The sequence below is a fragment of the Stegostoma tigrinum genome, chromosome 27, assembly GCF_030684315.1.
Source record: "Stegostoma tigrinum isolate sSteTig4 chromosome 27, sSteTig4.hap1, whole genome shotgun sequence".
Taxonomy (NCBI): Eukaryota; Metazoa; Chordata; class Chondrichthyes; order Orectolobiformes; family Stegostomatidae; genus Stegostoma; species Stegostoma tigrinum.
The window spans coordinates 5284130-5300422 of NC_081380.1; the positions used below are offsets into that span (position 1 = coordinate 5284130).

Below are 16293 nucleotides of genomic sequence, written 5' to 3' on the forward strand. Positions count from 1 at the left end.
ATGAGTTGCTGTTCCTGTAACCTTCGAGTAGCATCGTTGTGGCACTGCAGGAGGCCCAGGATGGACATGTTGTCTGAGAAATGGGAGGGGGAGTTGAAATGGTTCACGACTGGGAGGTGCAATTGTTTACCTCCCCTCCGCCTACCGCATCCCAAAACCAGTCCAGCTCGTCCCCGCTTCCCTAACCTGTTCTTCCTCTCACCTATCCCCTCTTCCTACCTCAAGCCACACCCCCATTTCCTAGCTACTAACCTCATCCCGCCCCCTTGACCTGTCCGTCCTCCCTGGACTGACCTATCTCCTCCCTACCTTCCCAACTACACTCACCTTTACTGGCTCCATCCCGCCTCTTTAACTTGTCTGTCTCCTCTCCACCTCTCTTCTCCTTTATCCGTCTTCGATCCGCCTCCCCTTCTCTCCCGATTTATTTCAGAACCCTCTTCCCCATGCTCCCATTTCTAATGAAGGGTTTAGGCCCGAAGCGTCAGCTTTCCTGCTCGGCCCGCTGTGTTCATCTAGCTCTACACCTTGATATCTCAGATTCTCCAGCATCTGCAGTTCCTATTATCTCTTATATAATCCAGGATACAGGTTTCCAATTTGAAGTTTTTCACGACCCTAAAAACATCTGAAATATGGCAAGTTCAATACTTGAAATTTTCAATTGTAATATTTTCTGAATTGCTTCTGATCGCCCCAGCTGTTTCTGAAACCTGAACCAGCAGTTCGCATTGGGGTGCTGTTTACAGGCATACTAAACACGTTTTCAAAGTAATTTCATGCTCCTTGTTCATCAGTTGCTGTTGCTACATCTAAAGCCAAGTACAATTGAGAATCGGATACTGCCGCTCACCTTCTTTGCTTTTGTTATATTATGTTTCTCTTTGATCTGCTCCAGGATTGTTTGCAGAGGGATATCCTCATTGTAATGCAGGAGCTGTTGGAAAATAAATTAGAGAATGTTACATCTAGAGAAAGATTGTATTCAATGTAAAAGCAGAAGAGTGCATTCATAAATCAACTGTTATTTAGACCATTGCCTCAGCCAAACTCATTGTACTGTCCTAAACTCCTGCACTGAACTACATTCTACTGCTTCACCAGGAGCATTTAGCAACTGGCTCAGGCACTCCGAACATAAAAATGCCAGACCCTGCCCCAACCCTGGCTCTTTCGTAGACGCTGTCCAAGTTCTGCATGTAACCACAATGGGAGAAACAGCATTTTTACTTCTGGTGGATTCAACAAACTTCAACGAAGCACTACAAATTTGGTCTCTTTGGTATAGTAAACCATACAGCAGAGTTTCACAGAAGTGCTGGCAAAACAATAGACCGCACCGAGCCAGAGAAGATGCTCAGTCAAGTTGCTGAAGGTTTGTCTGGAGGACTATACAGAAATGAGGAGGGGAATGAGGCAGTGGAGGTAATGAAAAAGGATGAAAATTTTTAATCACTCTATTGTCGATTCAGGAGGCATCGAAAGTCAGTGGGAACATGAGTGACGAAAGATCAGAACCTGATGCATAGAGATAGCCAGCCAAGTTTTGAATGAGAGATAGATAACAAAGTGTGTAGCTGGATGAACACAGGAGGCCAAGCAGCATCTCAGGAGCACAAAAGCTGACATTTCGGGCCTAGACCCTTCATCAGAGTTTTGAATGAGTTCAAGTTTATGGATGGCAGAGTACATCCAAGAGAGAAGTGCAGTGATAAAGTCCAGAAGATGCAAAGGGCATTGCTGAGGATTTCAGCGGGAGATTCCCAGGTTGTGTGCTTTCCAAAGGCTATGTCACAAAATGGGATATTAAATAGTAAATGACAGAACTCTCAGTAGTATGACTACACAGAGGGATCTAGATGTACAGGTCCAGAGTTTCCTGAAGCTGGGTACACAAAAGTGGAAAAGGTGGTCAAGAGGCATATGACATACTCACTTTCATCAGCCAGGACACAGAGAATAAAAATTGGCAGATCATGTTGTAGTTGTAGGCAACTTTGGTTAAGCCACATTTGGAATACTGCATACAGTTTGGTCATCACACTACCAGAGAAGGACGTGATGGCTTTGGAAAGGGTACAAAAATGGTTTACAGGATATTGCTTGTTTGGAGGGTACTAGCTCTCAGGAAAATCAGACAAACTTGGTTTGTTTTCACTTGAAGGTTGTATGGAGAGAGGTGACATTTTAGAAATTTACAAAATTATAAGGGTTGGAATCTTTTTCTCAGGGACATAGGTTTAAGGTAAAAGGTGGTAAGTTTAAAGGAGAGCTAAGGTTTTTTCTAATACAGAAGGTGGTAAGTGCCTGGAATGCACTGCCAGAGCAGGTGGTGGAGGTGGATACAAGAGCAATGTTTCAGAGGAATCTTGACAAAAATATGAATAAGCAAGGAATAGAGGGATACAGACCACACAGAGGTAAAAGGTTTTTAAACTTGGAAAGGCTTCATGCATCGGTGCAGTCTTGATGGGCCAGAGGGCCTGGTCCTGTGCTGTGCTGCTCTTTGAACAGGAGCAGCAACTGAATCAAATGGAAACCTTGGTGCTATGGACAGTTGTCAGGTTTTGCAGTTACAGGACCAGAAATTAAATTGCTCCAACGGTGTACTCAGTCTGTTAGTTGGTACAGCTCCATGCGCATTACATGTCTGTTAAACCAAGAGACTGACCTGTGCCAGGGCCAAGCTGAAGCCCGGACGGGCTGCTTCGCGGGTTGCTGCCAGTCCTTCAACCAGACGCTTGATTGCATATTGTAACTCATCATCCTGAAAACAGATAGGGAATAGTTAATAGATATTTGTCCATGAATGTGTCCCTAATGAACTAACCCCAGCTATAACCTCAAGGGGCAAATAGCGAGCTACTTATAGCAACTAAATAAAAGGAACAGCGGAGGGGATAGTGAGGACCATGGACCACCCAGGGAATGACAGGCTTTGAGTTGGGTAGGGTGGCTGAAGGAGAGGGATGGATGGAGATACTTTTGGGGACATGTACTTCAACAGCAACCCCAGGTGGTGTTAGCAGGCCCAGACTCCATGGAGTATCTTCACGCCAGAATATTCATGCCTAGGGTTAGAGATAGAGATACCTACATTCGAACTGGAGCTCCTGGTTCCTCCACCTTTCGTGAATCCCACACCATGGCTTGCTTCACCCTCATTTCTGACACACTCAACTCACCCGGCTATCCCTGATAATCAGTCCTCATCTCACTCAATGATCACCCTGCAGCTTTCAACTGTCTCACACAGCTTTGCCCTAACCTCCTCACTCTGCTCTCAATTTCAGCTTTTCAACTTTGCACAATTCTACACTCTGGCTCCCTGCATCCACCAGTCTTGCACCCTACACACCAGCTTGCTCTTGCTCTCTCTCTCTTTCTCTCTCTACCCCCACCACATCCTCACCTCCATCACATGTAACTCCCAACACTCTCACTCTAGCACCCAGCAGGCTCAGTCTTCTGCTCCCCAGCTCCCACTCTCTCTCCTCTTCACCAATAATCTTGCCATCCCTTCTCCATCTCTCCTGCATCCCTAGCAAACACCAAGCTTTCTCGCTGACTCCCCCAAGTTCTTTGCTTCTTTCTTCCCCCATACTACATTCTCTTCCCTGCCCCCCCTTTCACCCACTTCCCTTCCCCTTCTTCCCAATTCCCCCTCCATCTTTCCCCAATGCCTCCCAAGCCACTCCCTCTTCACCCTGCAACCCCCTCCTCACCCAAACCCCACACCCCCCTCTCCCCACATGCCTCTCACACCATGCTCTGCCCTCATGTCCCCTCCTTCCACCAACCCTGTCACGTTGCTTCCCCCCCACCGATTCCCCTCTTTCCTCCCTCCTTCCCATCCCTCTCACCCCACTCCCCTCATTCTGCTCTCCCCCCATTTCTCTACTCCATTCCCCATCCCTCTCAGTCCGTGCTCCCCTCATTCCGTTCTCCCCCCCACACCCCCATTCTCCCCCAAATCCCTCTCACCCCTTGATCCCCCCATCCCCCTAACTCCGCTCTCCATCCCATTCCCCCGATTGCCCTCTCCTCCCCACATCCCTCAAACCCCATGCTTCTCCCCAGTCCCTTCTCTCCTTCCCATCGCCCTCCCCCCCCCATCCCACTAGCTCTCGGCCCCATCCCTCTTCCCCTCCCCTCCCCAATTCTCCCCCCACAATCTTCCCTCTCCAAATATCCACCTCACCCCGTTCTCCTCCCATAGCCCTCTCAAACCACTCCCCCGCCGCCGCCCTCAAGTCCCTCTCCATGCCCCTTCTCCCTCTCCTCCCAAATTTCATCTCACTCTCTCCCCACTCCTGCGCTATTCCCCCCACCCCACTCTCTCCATGCTAGCCCCTTTCACCTCACACTGCTCTGCACCCCATCCCCCTCTCCTCTGCCCAACTCCCTCAACTCACATTCTCCTCCCCATCTCTCTCAGCCTGCTCTACCCCTCATCCCCTCTCCCTGTTCCCCCGATTCCCCTCTCACCGGCCCCCTTATGTCTCTCTTCCCCCCGATTCCCCTCTCACCGCAACCCCTCCGTCTCTCTTCCCCCCCCGATTCCCCTCTCAACTCACCCCCTCCGTCTCTCTCCCGATTCCCCTCTCACTGCCCCCCTGTCTCTCCCCCCAATTCCCCTCTCACCACCCCCCCTCCGTCTCTCTCTCTCCCCCCCCCCGATTCCCCTCTCACCGCCCCCCTGTCTCTCCCCCCAATTCCCCTCTCACCGCCCCCCTGTCTCTCCCCCCAATTCCCCTCTCACCGCCCCCCTGTCTCTCCCCCCAATTCCCCTCTCACCGCCCCCCTCCATCTCTCGGCCCAATTCCCCTCTCACCGCACCCACTCCGTCTCTCTCCCCCCCGATTCCCCTCTCACCGCACCCACTCCGTCTCTCTCCCCCCCCCGATTCCCCTCTCACCGCACCCCCTCTGTCTCTCTCCCCCCCGATTCCCCTCTCACCGCACCCCCTCTGTCTCTCTCCCGATTCCCCACTCACCGCCCCCCCTCCGTCTCTCTCTCTCTCCCCAATTCCCCACTCGCCGCCCCCCCGTCTCTCTCCCCCCGATTCCCCTCTCACCGCCCCCTGTCTCGCTCCCCCCAATTCCCCACTCGCCGCCCCCCCGTCTCGCTCCCCCCAATTCCCCACTCGCCGCCCCCCCGTCTCTCTCCCCCCAATTCCCCTCTCACTGCCCCCCCTCCATCTCTCCCCCCATTCCCCTCTCACTGCCCCCCCTCCATCTCTCCCCCCATTCCCCTCTCACTGCCCCCCCTCCATCTCTCCCCCCATTCCCCTCTCGCTGCCCCCCCTCCATCTCTCCCCCCATTCCCCTCTCGCTGCCCCCCCTCCATCTCTCCCCCCATTCCCCTCTCGCTGCCCCCCCTCCATCTCTCCCCCCATTCCCCTCTCGCTGCCCCCCCTCCATCTCTCCCCCCATTCCCCTCTCGCTGCCCCCCTCCATCTCTCCCCCCATTCCCCTCTCGCTGCCCCCCTCCATCTCTCCCCCCAATTCCCCTCTCACTGTCCTCTCTATTCCCCCATCCCCTCACCATCTCATTCCCTGCTCACCCCCCCCCATCACCCTCTCCACCCCATCTCACGCTCTCCCCTCATCCTCCTCCTCTCCGTCCCCCCCCCAAATCCCTCCCACCCGTTCTTCTACCTCTATCCCTCTTCCATCTCTCCCCCCAACCCGCAGTTTCCTCCCGCCTCCCTCACCCCGCGCTCTGCCCCAACCTCGTGCTCCCCCCATCCCCCTCCGCCTCACCCTGCTCCCTGGATTGCTGAGATAGTCTGATAGACCCTGGATCCCTCGCAGCCGCAAATTCTGATCGGCTTTGCCGATGTCCCAGAAGAAGTCGAGGAAACGGCGGTTTTGCTGCAGGATGACGGATTTCTGCAGCGCGGCCTCTCTGCCCATCTCACTCTCGGCTGCCATGCCGCCTCGGGGTCCTCACACAGACAAGGTCATGACCCTTGCTGGCTGCCTCTTTCCCCTCTGCCGTCTGCCCAGATGTGAGATCAGACAAGCTATCGATCAACAGTAATTTATCACAATTGATTCAGTTGGGTCTGGAAGCCAAAGAATGAGATTTAGGGAGCCGGGTGTTTGGAATCGTCTTCCGAGGGAGACTTCTTGCTGGCACAGCGTGAGGCAGCCGCGGTTGTCTTGGTACCGGGGTCCTGGCGGCCTCAGCCTGTCTCGAGCGGGGACATGGCGGATTTCGACAGCTACGATGAGCGGCAGCAGCAGTACAGCAGCTTCGGGGGAGGCCGGGGGTAGGTAACGGGGCCTGTGCATTACCGGGCCGGGGACAGGAAGAGGGGGAGCACTGCACTGAGACCACTCTCGGCTTTTACCCACTCAACACTCCTTAATCCCCTTCTATCCGCCAACCCCACCCCCACCCAAACACTCTACCCTACAAAACCCGGACACCCAAACCCTCAACACGCTAAAAATTCAGCTCCCCCCAAATCCTCTACCCCCGAAAAATTCAACTCCCCCCAAACCCTTTACCTCCTAAAAATTCAACTCCCCCCAAATCCTCTACCCCCTAAAAATTCAACTCCCCCCAAATCCTCTACCCCCTAAAAATTCAACCCCCAAATCCTCTACCCCCGAAAAATTCAACTCCCCCCAAATCCTCTACCCCCTAAAAATTCAACTCCCCCAAACCCTTTACCTCCTAAAAATTCAAACTCTCTACCCCCTAAAAATTCAACCCCCCAAATCCTCTACCCCCCAAAAATTCAACTCCCCCCAAATCCTCTACCCCCTAAAAATTCAACCCCCAAATCCTCTACCCCCTAAAAATTAACCCCCCAAATCCTCTACTCCCCCAAAAATTCAACTCCCCCCAAATCCTCTACCCCCTAAAAATTCAACTCCCCCCAAACCCTTTACCTCCTAAAAATTCAAACCCTCTACCCCCTAAAAATTCAACCCCCCAAATCCTCTAACCCCCAAAAATTCAACTCCCCCCAAATCCTCTACCCCCCAAAAATTCAACCCCCAAATCCTCTACCCCCTAAAAATTAACCCCCCAAATCCTATACCCCCCTAAAAATTCAACTCCCCCCAAATCCTCTACCCCCCCAAAAATTCAACTCCCCCCAAATCCTCTACCCCCCAAAAATTCAACTCCCCCCAAATCCTCTACCCCCTAAGAATTCAACCCCCCCAAATCCTCTACCCCCTAAAAATTCAACCTGCCAAATCCTCTACCCCCTAAAAATTCAACCCCCAAATCCTCTACCCCCGAAAAATTCAACTCCCCCCAAATCCTCTACCCCCTAAAAATTCAACTCCCCCAAACCCTTTACCTCCTAAAAATTCAAACTCTCTACCCCCTAAAAATTCAACCCCCCAAATCCTCTACCCCCCAAAAATTCAACCCCCAAATCCTCTACCCCCTAAAAATTAACCCCCCAAATCCTCTACTCCCCCAAAAATTCAACTCCCCCCAAATCCTCTACCCCCTAAAAATTCAACTCCCCCCAAATCCTCTACCCCCTAAAAATTCAACTCCCCCCAAACCCTTTACCTCCTAAAAATTCAAACCCTCTACCCCCTAAAAATTCAACCCCCCAAATCCTCTAACCCCCAAAAATTCAACTCCCCCCAAATCCTCTACCCCCCAAAAATTCAACCCCCAAATCCTCTACCCCCTAAAAATTAACCCCCCAAATCCTATACCCCCCTAAAAATTCAACTCCCCCCAAATCCTCTACCCCCCCAAAAATTCAACTCCCCCCAAATCCTCTACCCCCCAAAAATTCAACTCCCCCCAAATCCTCTACCCCCTAAGAATTCAACCCCCCCAAATCCTCTACCCCCTAAAAATTCAACCTGCCAAATCCTCTACCCCCTAAAAATTCAACCCCTCAAATCCTCTACCCCTCAAAAATTCAACTCCCCCCAAATCCTCTACCCCCTAAAAATTCAATGCCCCAAATCCTCTACCCCCTAAAAATTAACCCCCCAAATCCTCTACCCCCCTAAAAATTCAACCCCCCCAAATCCTCTGCCCCCCAAATCCTCTACCCCCTAAAAATTCAACCTCCCAAATCCTCTACCCCCTAAAAATTCAACTCCCCCAAACCCTTTACCTCCTAAAAATTCTAACCCTCTACCCCCTAAAAATTCAACTCCCCCAAAGCCCTCTACCCCCTAAAAATTCAACCCCCCAAATCCTCAACCCCCTAAAAATTCAACTCCCCCAAATCCTCTACCCCCTTAAAATTCAACCCCTCAAATCCTCTACCTCCTAAAAATTCAACCCCCCCCAAACTCTCCACCTGCTAAAAAATTCAAACCCTCTACCACCTAAAAATTTAACGCCTCCAAACCTTCTACGCCCTAACAATTCCACCCTCTAACTACCCAGAAATACTGACACCCAAATCCCCAACACCTGCACAAAGTTCCCCCACAACCCCCCCAACAAATTCGTAACCCACCCTCAAAATCCCCAACCCCCTCCAAACCCTGCACCACACAAAAACTCTCCACCTGCTCAGCCCCCAGCACACTTAATTCTCAGTCCCCCTGCTGATCCACCCCCACAGGCCTCATTTCCCCCCTCCACTCAATCTTTACCCACACCCTTCAACCGCCAACCACTTGGAGTTAGCAAGAACTGCAGATTGCTGGAGTCAGTGTTGCGTTGGAGGAACACAGTAATTCAGGCAGCATCAGAGGAGCAGGAAAGTTGATGTTTTAGGTTTATGCCCTTCATCATCACCCCCAACCCCTGCACTCTCTCTCCTCCCCACTGCTCTCAGCCCTCCCTCCCCACTCCCCCCACCGCTCTCAGCCCTCCCTCCCCGCTGTCAGCGCCCCCCCCCCCCCCCCGCTGTCAGCGCGCCCCCCCCCCCCCCCCCCATTGCTTGGCCATTGCTGACACACACTACTCTCCCCCCACCCCCCACCCGCCAAGTGCGTTCACGCTCAGCACCCACTTCAGCCCCTCCTCCTCCTTCCTCTCTGCTCCCCTTGCTCCATTCACCCCATATCCCATGCCATCAGTCAGCTCACTGGCTCATCACTACTCCTCTTCCATCTCTACCTCCTTTGATGGCACTTATCATCTTGTCACTACTTTAACCCACTCCTCACCCTTACCCAGAACTGAGAATAATGTTCTCCCCAAAATATGAATTGCAGTTAATTTGCAACTGTATGGACTCACATTTCATCACCTTGGGTTTTGCTTTTGCGATATAATATTCTCAGTCTCAAAGACTTCAAGAAAACCTAGTTTCATGAATGACCAGAATTTGCCTTCTCAAATCTTGCTGAAGTGCAATTTAGTAACTTGTTTTTGACAGCACAGTTGTGAAACTGAAGCCATCTGGTATCCTTTACTTGTTCAGACAATAACAAACTGTGATCAGTCGATCTCTGTTGCTTTCAACAGGCAAGTATCTGTTTGAAAAGTGGTGTTACCATTCATTCTGAAGTGTGGATTGCTTGGCAAATTTTATTTCTCCCAGAGCAGCAATCAGATTGACCACAAAATATTTTTAAAATTTTGTGGTGTACACTTGACCATTGAATAACACATGCCACATTTCTCACTGGCCCCATTAACCCCGAGAGTCATATAGCTCAGAAACAGACCCTTTGGTCTATCTCAGCTGCGCTCATCAGACATCCTAATCGGACCTAAACCCATTTGCCAGCGTTTGGCTTATATCCCTCTCAACCCTTCCTATTTCTATACCCATCCAGATGTCTTTTAAGTAATGTAATTTTACCTGCCTCCACCACCAGCTCGTTCCATATATCCATCATTCTCTGTGTGACAAAGTTACCCCTCTGGTCCTTGTTAAATGTTTCTCCTCTCACCTTAAACCTGTGTCTTCTAGCCTTGGACTCCCCACTCTAGGAAAAAGATCTTGGATATTCATCCTATCCAAGCTACTCATGATTTTGTAAACTTCTATTAGGCCAGCCTTCAGCCTCTGACACTCCAGGGAAAAATGCCCCAGCCAATTAACTCTCTCCATATGACCCAAGCCCTCCAGTCCTGGCAACATCCTTGTAAATCTTTTCAGCATCCTCTCAAGTTTAAGAATATCCTTCCATAGAAGGGCGACCAGAATTTTACACTATATTCTCACCAATGTTCTGTACAGCTGCAACATGATGTCCCAACTCCCGTACCAAACTTCTGACTAATGAAAGCAAGCGTGCTAACACCACCTTCACTACGGTGCCTGCATCCCTGGATCTCAATTTGGCAGTGCTCCCCAAGGTCCGACTGTTAACTGTATAAGTCCTGCCCTAGTGTGCCTTATCAAAATACAACATCTTACATTAGTTACTTATCTAGCTAGCCAGTGGTAACATTGCTGCAAAAGGGAACAGGGATCTAAAGAAGTTCAGTGCATGAGAAGTGTGTTCATGGGGCTTACAGTTGACTCCTCAAGCTGTCTAAGCAGCAGTTTCATCTGCAGTGGGGTAATTCCATGTTGTGTGTCTAAAGCCCGTGGGTGACTCAAACCTTCAACCAATCTCAGTAATAGTAGTTTATCATCTTGAAGAGCTATGATTACATTTGAAGCCCTCGTGTTGTCTTAAAGATAAAGTAATGCCTGCTTTCTTCCATAAAATTCTTAAAATCTTGAGCGAATATCTGTAGAATTAGGAATACACCATTTGGCTACTCAGGCCTGTTCTGCTTTCCAGTTAGATCATGGTTAAACTGATTGTGGCCTCAATTTCTGCCTGTCCTCTATAATTCTTGACTCCTTTGTTCATCGAGTCTAGCCAAATCACCCTGGAATATATTTAACAACCCAACTTGTACTTTCTGAGGAAGAGAATTCTAAAGACTAACGACCCTCAAAAAAAAATTGCTCCTTTTATTCATCTTAACTAAGAGAGTACTTATTTTTAAACCATAACCCTGAGTTTCTATTATCCCATCCAAGGAAACATCAGCCCCTTCGGAATATTTTTTGTTCCGCTAAGATAATGTCTAATTCTTCTAAACTGTAATTAAAGTCTGTCTTTCCTTGTAAGAAAATTCCTTCATCCATTGTCAGCCCAGTGAATCTTCTCTGATTAGTTTCTAATGCTTAATCTCCTTCCTTGCTTAAGGAGGTTAAGAATTGTACTCTACTTCAGGTGTAGCCAGCAATGTGTTGCACAATTGGAGCACAACTTCCTTACTTTGATACCCCACCCCCTTGCAGTATAAGCCAACATTCTGTTTGCCTTCCTAATTACCTGCTATACCTGTATGCTGAACCTCTGTGATTCTAATTTATTGTGATTCACGTACAAGAACACCCAACTGCCTCAAATATTTAGCAGCTTTTCTCCATTTAAATAGTAATTTTCCTATTCTTCCTGCTAATTTGACAATCTCTCATATTCCACATTAAACGCAATCTACCAAATTTTTGCCTACTCATTTGACCTGACTGTATCCATTTGCAGATTCTAGCAATATGGTGGATGCTGGAAATCTAAAATGAAAGCAAAATGCTGGAGAAAGTCAGCAGGTCTGGCAGCATCTGTGGAGAGAGAAAAGGAGTTAATGCTATCGGTCCAATATGGCTATTTCTCTGAAGAAGAGACATGTTGGATTTGAACCATTCACTCTTTCTCTCTCCACAGATGCCGCCAGATCCATTGCTTTCTCCAGTACTTTGTTTTCATTGCAGACTCTTTATATACTTCTCACAGTTTGATTTTGTACCTACCTTTGTATCAAAATTGGCTGTAACAGTCTTTTCCTGCATTCTATCCATTAATATAGATTGAAAATATTTCAGTCCTGAGCTCTGCTTCCTGCAGCACTGTACTAATTATAGTCTGCCAACCTGAAAATGACCTGTTTATCCAACCTCTCTGTTTCTTGTATTCATGCCAATATCATCCCTGATACCATGAACTCTTTTATGTCGTAATCTTTGATTTGACACCAGTATGCTATGCATACTGGCTTCTCCGTCTACGCTGCTTATTACATCCTTAAATGTCTGAAGTCAGGCTCATTAAGTATATTTATGGTGGAAATAGTTTCTTGTTAGGCAAGGGAATCAAAAGTTGTTGGCGGTAGATGGTGCACTCATAGTTTTGTTCTGTGCCTTTTTTTCATGCTGTGGTTGTCATTACTTGCTTTAATATCCTGCACTATTGCTTTGTCTTTTATCTTAACGTGGAACCCTCTACCCCTGGAAACCTTATTTAGTTTAAATCCCTCTCTACTGTTTTAGTTATGGCGTGTCAGTACACTGCCCAGTGCTGTTCTGTAGATGCCCCTTTTCCCTTTTACTGGTGTCAGTGTCCCATAAGTCACACTTCTGCCACACAGTCTTTCAACCACGTTCAGTTTCCTGATTTTATTCATTTGTGGCAATTTGCTTGATGCACAAGGTACACAACTTGAATTCCACTCTTACCCAATTCTCTCAATTGTAAAATGGAAACAGTGAATTACATGCAGAAGTCTTTGCACATAGTATTTCCTAGGAATTCTCTGAAGTGTTTGTCTACTTTTATTCAGCATTCCAACAATGACATTGGACAGGATTGAGAAATAAGTAAATATAGAAAGCTGATTCTATCAGGATTAATTAGCATTTCGAAAAAAGTAGATGTCTTTCCTATCTGTTTGAGGGGGGCTAGGAATTTTACAGTAAGTAACTCAACTTGAGCTTCCAAAGCCTGTCCACTTTATAAGGCACAGGTCAGGAGTCTGATGGAACGCTCCCTCCACTTGCCTGGGTGATTGCAACTTTAAAAACCCTGAAAAAGCTCGACACCATCCAAGGTGAAACAGCCTCTGTGATTGGCATCACATCCACCAACTTCAACTTTTGCTCTCTGAACATTGATATATACTGGTAGCAGTCATGTCATCTAAAAGATGCACTGCAGTAACAACATATCCCAAACCTGTGACTTCTACCATCTGGAAGCATGAGGGCAGCAGATGTATGAGAACATTACCATCTACAAGTTCTCCTCCAAACCACTCACCATCCTGACTTGGAACTGTATCACCATCCCATTGATGTCATTGGATCAGAATCCTAGAACTCCCTCCCAGCAGCACTGTGCATTTACCCGCACCTGAAGAACTGCAACAGTTCAAGAAAACAGCTTATTACTAATTTCCTCTGAATGAAAAATATCTTTCTCCTTTCAGCAGTGTCATTTTTATTAAATTTAGATTGGAAACTTTCTTTTCAGGGTCTCAGTCAAAATGTGATTGTCTAATTAACTTGTCATAGAAAATTTTCACTTCGTCCTTCTATTCAATTTCCGACCTGACAAGGATTTTCATCTGTTGTATCAGGTGACAAGAAGTTTTGCAAACAATTTCTCATTTTCAAATCTGAAAGAATTAAGCAGTATTTTAATATGTGGGGTATATTTCCTTGGGTTGATCTTATATTTAAAAGTAGTAGAAGTGATGTGCGCGGTTTTATATTTACTTTTTTTTAAACTTAATAAATGGAGTCGATGTGGCCCCACTTTTTTAAGCTGTGGCATTCATCATATTATCTCGCAGAAGTTGGTGGAAAAGGTGGAATATTTAAGCAGAATCTTTATCTAGTGCTTTTCCCTTCTCCAATGCTTACCTTGTCTTTTTTTAAAAACATTACTTTAAAAATGTTTAATGTAGTGATAGTAGAAGGATCTTCCATTTTTAATCCTGAGTGACATCAGGCGTATCTGAGGACACAACTGTCTCAATTATTGACAATATATATTCAACTGTTGTCTTCTCCATCGCCATAGATACAGATGTTGCGAATGTGAGGGAAGGTTAAATTTGTGAACCAATACTTAAGCATTCTCACAACCATTCCCTCAGGTTTGCAAGTCAACAATTCATGTACTTAGAAAGGAGCACTGCTGCTATAATATCTGATTTTTTTTTTGAAAGTGTGTCAGTAATTTAATTTTGAAAGCAATTTGGATAACTTGTCTGGGGTTTGCAAGAATTATGTCCTGCTATCAATTGGCTTCAGTATCCAATTATTTGTCTATAGAATGAGACCAGTTTCAGTTACATAGAAGCATAGAAGACAGGAGCAGGAGGAGGCCATTCAGCCTTTTGAGTGTGCTCTGCCATTCTTCACAATCATGGCTGATCATCCAACACAACAGTCCCCTTTGGGTGAACCAGGATGGATGATTATCTCCCAGGCAACATCAACTTTCATTTAAGATAATAAAATGTGAGGCTGTATGAACACAGCAGGCCAAGCAGCATCTCAGGAGCACAAAAGCTGACGTTTCGGGCTAGACCCTTCATCAGAGAGGGAGCTGGGGAGAGGGAACTGGAATAAATAGGGAGAGAGGGGGAGGCGGACCAAAGATGGAGAGTAAAGAAGATAGGTGGAGAGAGTATAGGTGGGAAGGTAGGGAGGGGATAGGTCAGTCCAGGGAAGACAGACAGGTCAAGGAGGTGGGATGAGGTTAGTAGGTAGACAACGCATCATCCTCCGACACTTCCACCATTTACAATCCGACCCCACCACCCAAGACATTTTTCTATCCCCACCCCTGTCTGCTTTCCGGAGAGACCACTCTCTCCGTGACTCCCTTGTTCGCTCCACACTGCCCTCCAACCCCACCACACCCGGCACCTTCCCCTGCAACCGCAGGAAATGCTACACTTGCCCCCACACCTCCTCCCTCACCCCTATCCCAGGCCCCAAGATGACATTCCATATTAAGCAGAGGTTCACCTGCACATCTGCCAATGTGGTATACTGCATCCACTGTACCCGGTGTGGCTCCCTCTACATTGGGGAAACCAAGCGGAGGCTTGGAGACCGCTTTGCAGAACACCTCCGCTCAGTTCGCAACAAACAACTGCACCTCCCAGTCGCAAACCATTTCCACTCCCCCTCCCATTCTTTAGATGACATGTCCATCATGGGCCTCCTGCAGTGCCACAATGATGCCACCCGAAGGTTGCAGGAACAGCAACTCATATTCCACCTGGGAACCCTGCAGCCTAATGGTATCAATGTGGACTTCACCAGTTTCAAAATCTCCCCTTCCACAACTGCATCCCTAAACCAGCCCAGTTCGTCCCCTCCCCCCACTGCACCACACAACCAGCCCAGCCCTCCCCCCCCCCCCCCCACCCACTGCATCCCAAAACCAGTCCAACCTGTGTCTGCCTCCCTAACCTGTTCTTCCTCTCACCCATCCCTTCCTCCCACCCCAAGCCGCACCCCCATCTACCTACTAACCTCATCCCACCTCCTTGACCTGTCCGTCTTCCCTGGACTGACCTATCCTCTCCCTACCTCTCCACCTATACTCTCCTCTCCACCTATCTTCTTTTCTCTCCATCTTCGGTCCGCCTCCCCCTCTCTCCCTATTTATTCCAGTTCCCTCTCCCCATCCCCCTCTCTGATGAAGGGTCTAGGCCCGAAACGTCAGCTTTTGTGCTCCTGAGATGCTGCTTGGCCTGCTGTGTTCATCCAGCCTCACATTTTATTATCAAAGTAATTGATCTCCACTTTTGCTAACATTATATGAATTTAATTATGCTGGATTTCTTCCCCCCCCGACAAAGTCCACAATTTTATTTAATGCCTAATCTGTTGCCTATATTCAGCCCAATTTGCTTGCTGCCTTGAGTTGGGATTCATCCAAGACAATGCTGGTTTCAATTATGCTGCTTGTTGAAAATATGCAGCTTGTGGCTCAATTTGTTTACCATTCAGCCCCCTTAAGTGATGAAGCAAAGATTCCATATCAATCCTTTTGAACGGAGGTGATCAGTCTGAAAAAGTGAAGGGTCTATTGTTTGGGTATGGGATGGGGTTTGGGTGATATTGGGAGCTCTGGGCTGGGCAGCAGGTGTAGGTGTGGTGTAGCTGTCCCAGATTCCAGTCAAAAATGAGAAGTTTCGGATACTACCCAGGTAGCTGGAACTTCAAAATTATTAGTTTAAATGAACACTGTGGAGAAGCTTATAAATAATGAAATTGATGTAGTTACTGAGGAAAAGGACAAAAATAGAACCATGCCTCAATAAATCGAATGCATGTACATTATGTCAATACTGTAGTGCCGTTTTAAATGTACAGCAGTGTTTATTACAATATTAGTTTAGCACACTAAGCTAATGGGTGACAGTTTCATCCCAGTCATGTTCTATATTGTACAAGACTGTGTAATTTCTCAGATTTACGGATGTTGGTATTGATTGTGGTTACTATTGTACATGGTGTTTTGAATACACCATTCATCCATATCAAACTGAGGGACTAACAACCAGACTATTAAACAGAAATAAATGATG

At 47.8% G+C, this 16293-nt stretch overlaps 2 protein-coding genes across 3 annotated transcripts in view; one reads left to right on the top strand and one right to left on the bottom strand.

Moving 5' to 3' along the window:
* The window catches only part of mybbp1a (MYB binding protein (P160) 1a), an 82052-nt gene extending 76094 nt beyond the window's left edge, over positions 1-5958 (bottom strand). The window contains exons 1-3 of the mRNA XM_059655313.1: positions 5766-5958; positions 2672-2767; positions 854-937 (exon numbers count right to left, since the gene is read on the bottom strand). Coding sequence (XP_059511296.1) covers positions 854-937; positions 2672-2767; positions 5766-5936 — 351 coding nt within the window. The 5' untranslated portion in view covers positions 5937-5958. The remainder of the gene's footprint in view (positions 1-853; positions 938-2671; positions 2768-5765) is intronic.
* A 253-nt stretch (positions 5959-6211) lies between these two features.
* eif4h (eukaryotic translation initiation factor 4h) overlaps positions 6212-16293 on the top strand; it is a 55981-nt gene continuing 45899 nt past the window's right edge. For both annotated transcript variants that reach the window (XM_059655322.1, XM_059655323.1), the window contains exon 1: positions 6212-6277. In XM_059655322.1, coding sequence (XP_059511305.1) covers positions 6213-6277 — 65 coding nt within the window. In that variant the 5' untranslated portion in view covers position 6212. The remainder of the gene's footprint in view (positions 6278-16293) is intronic.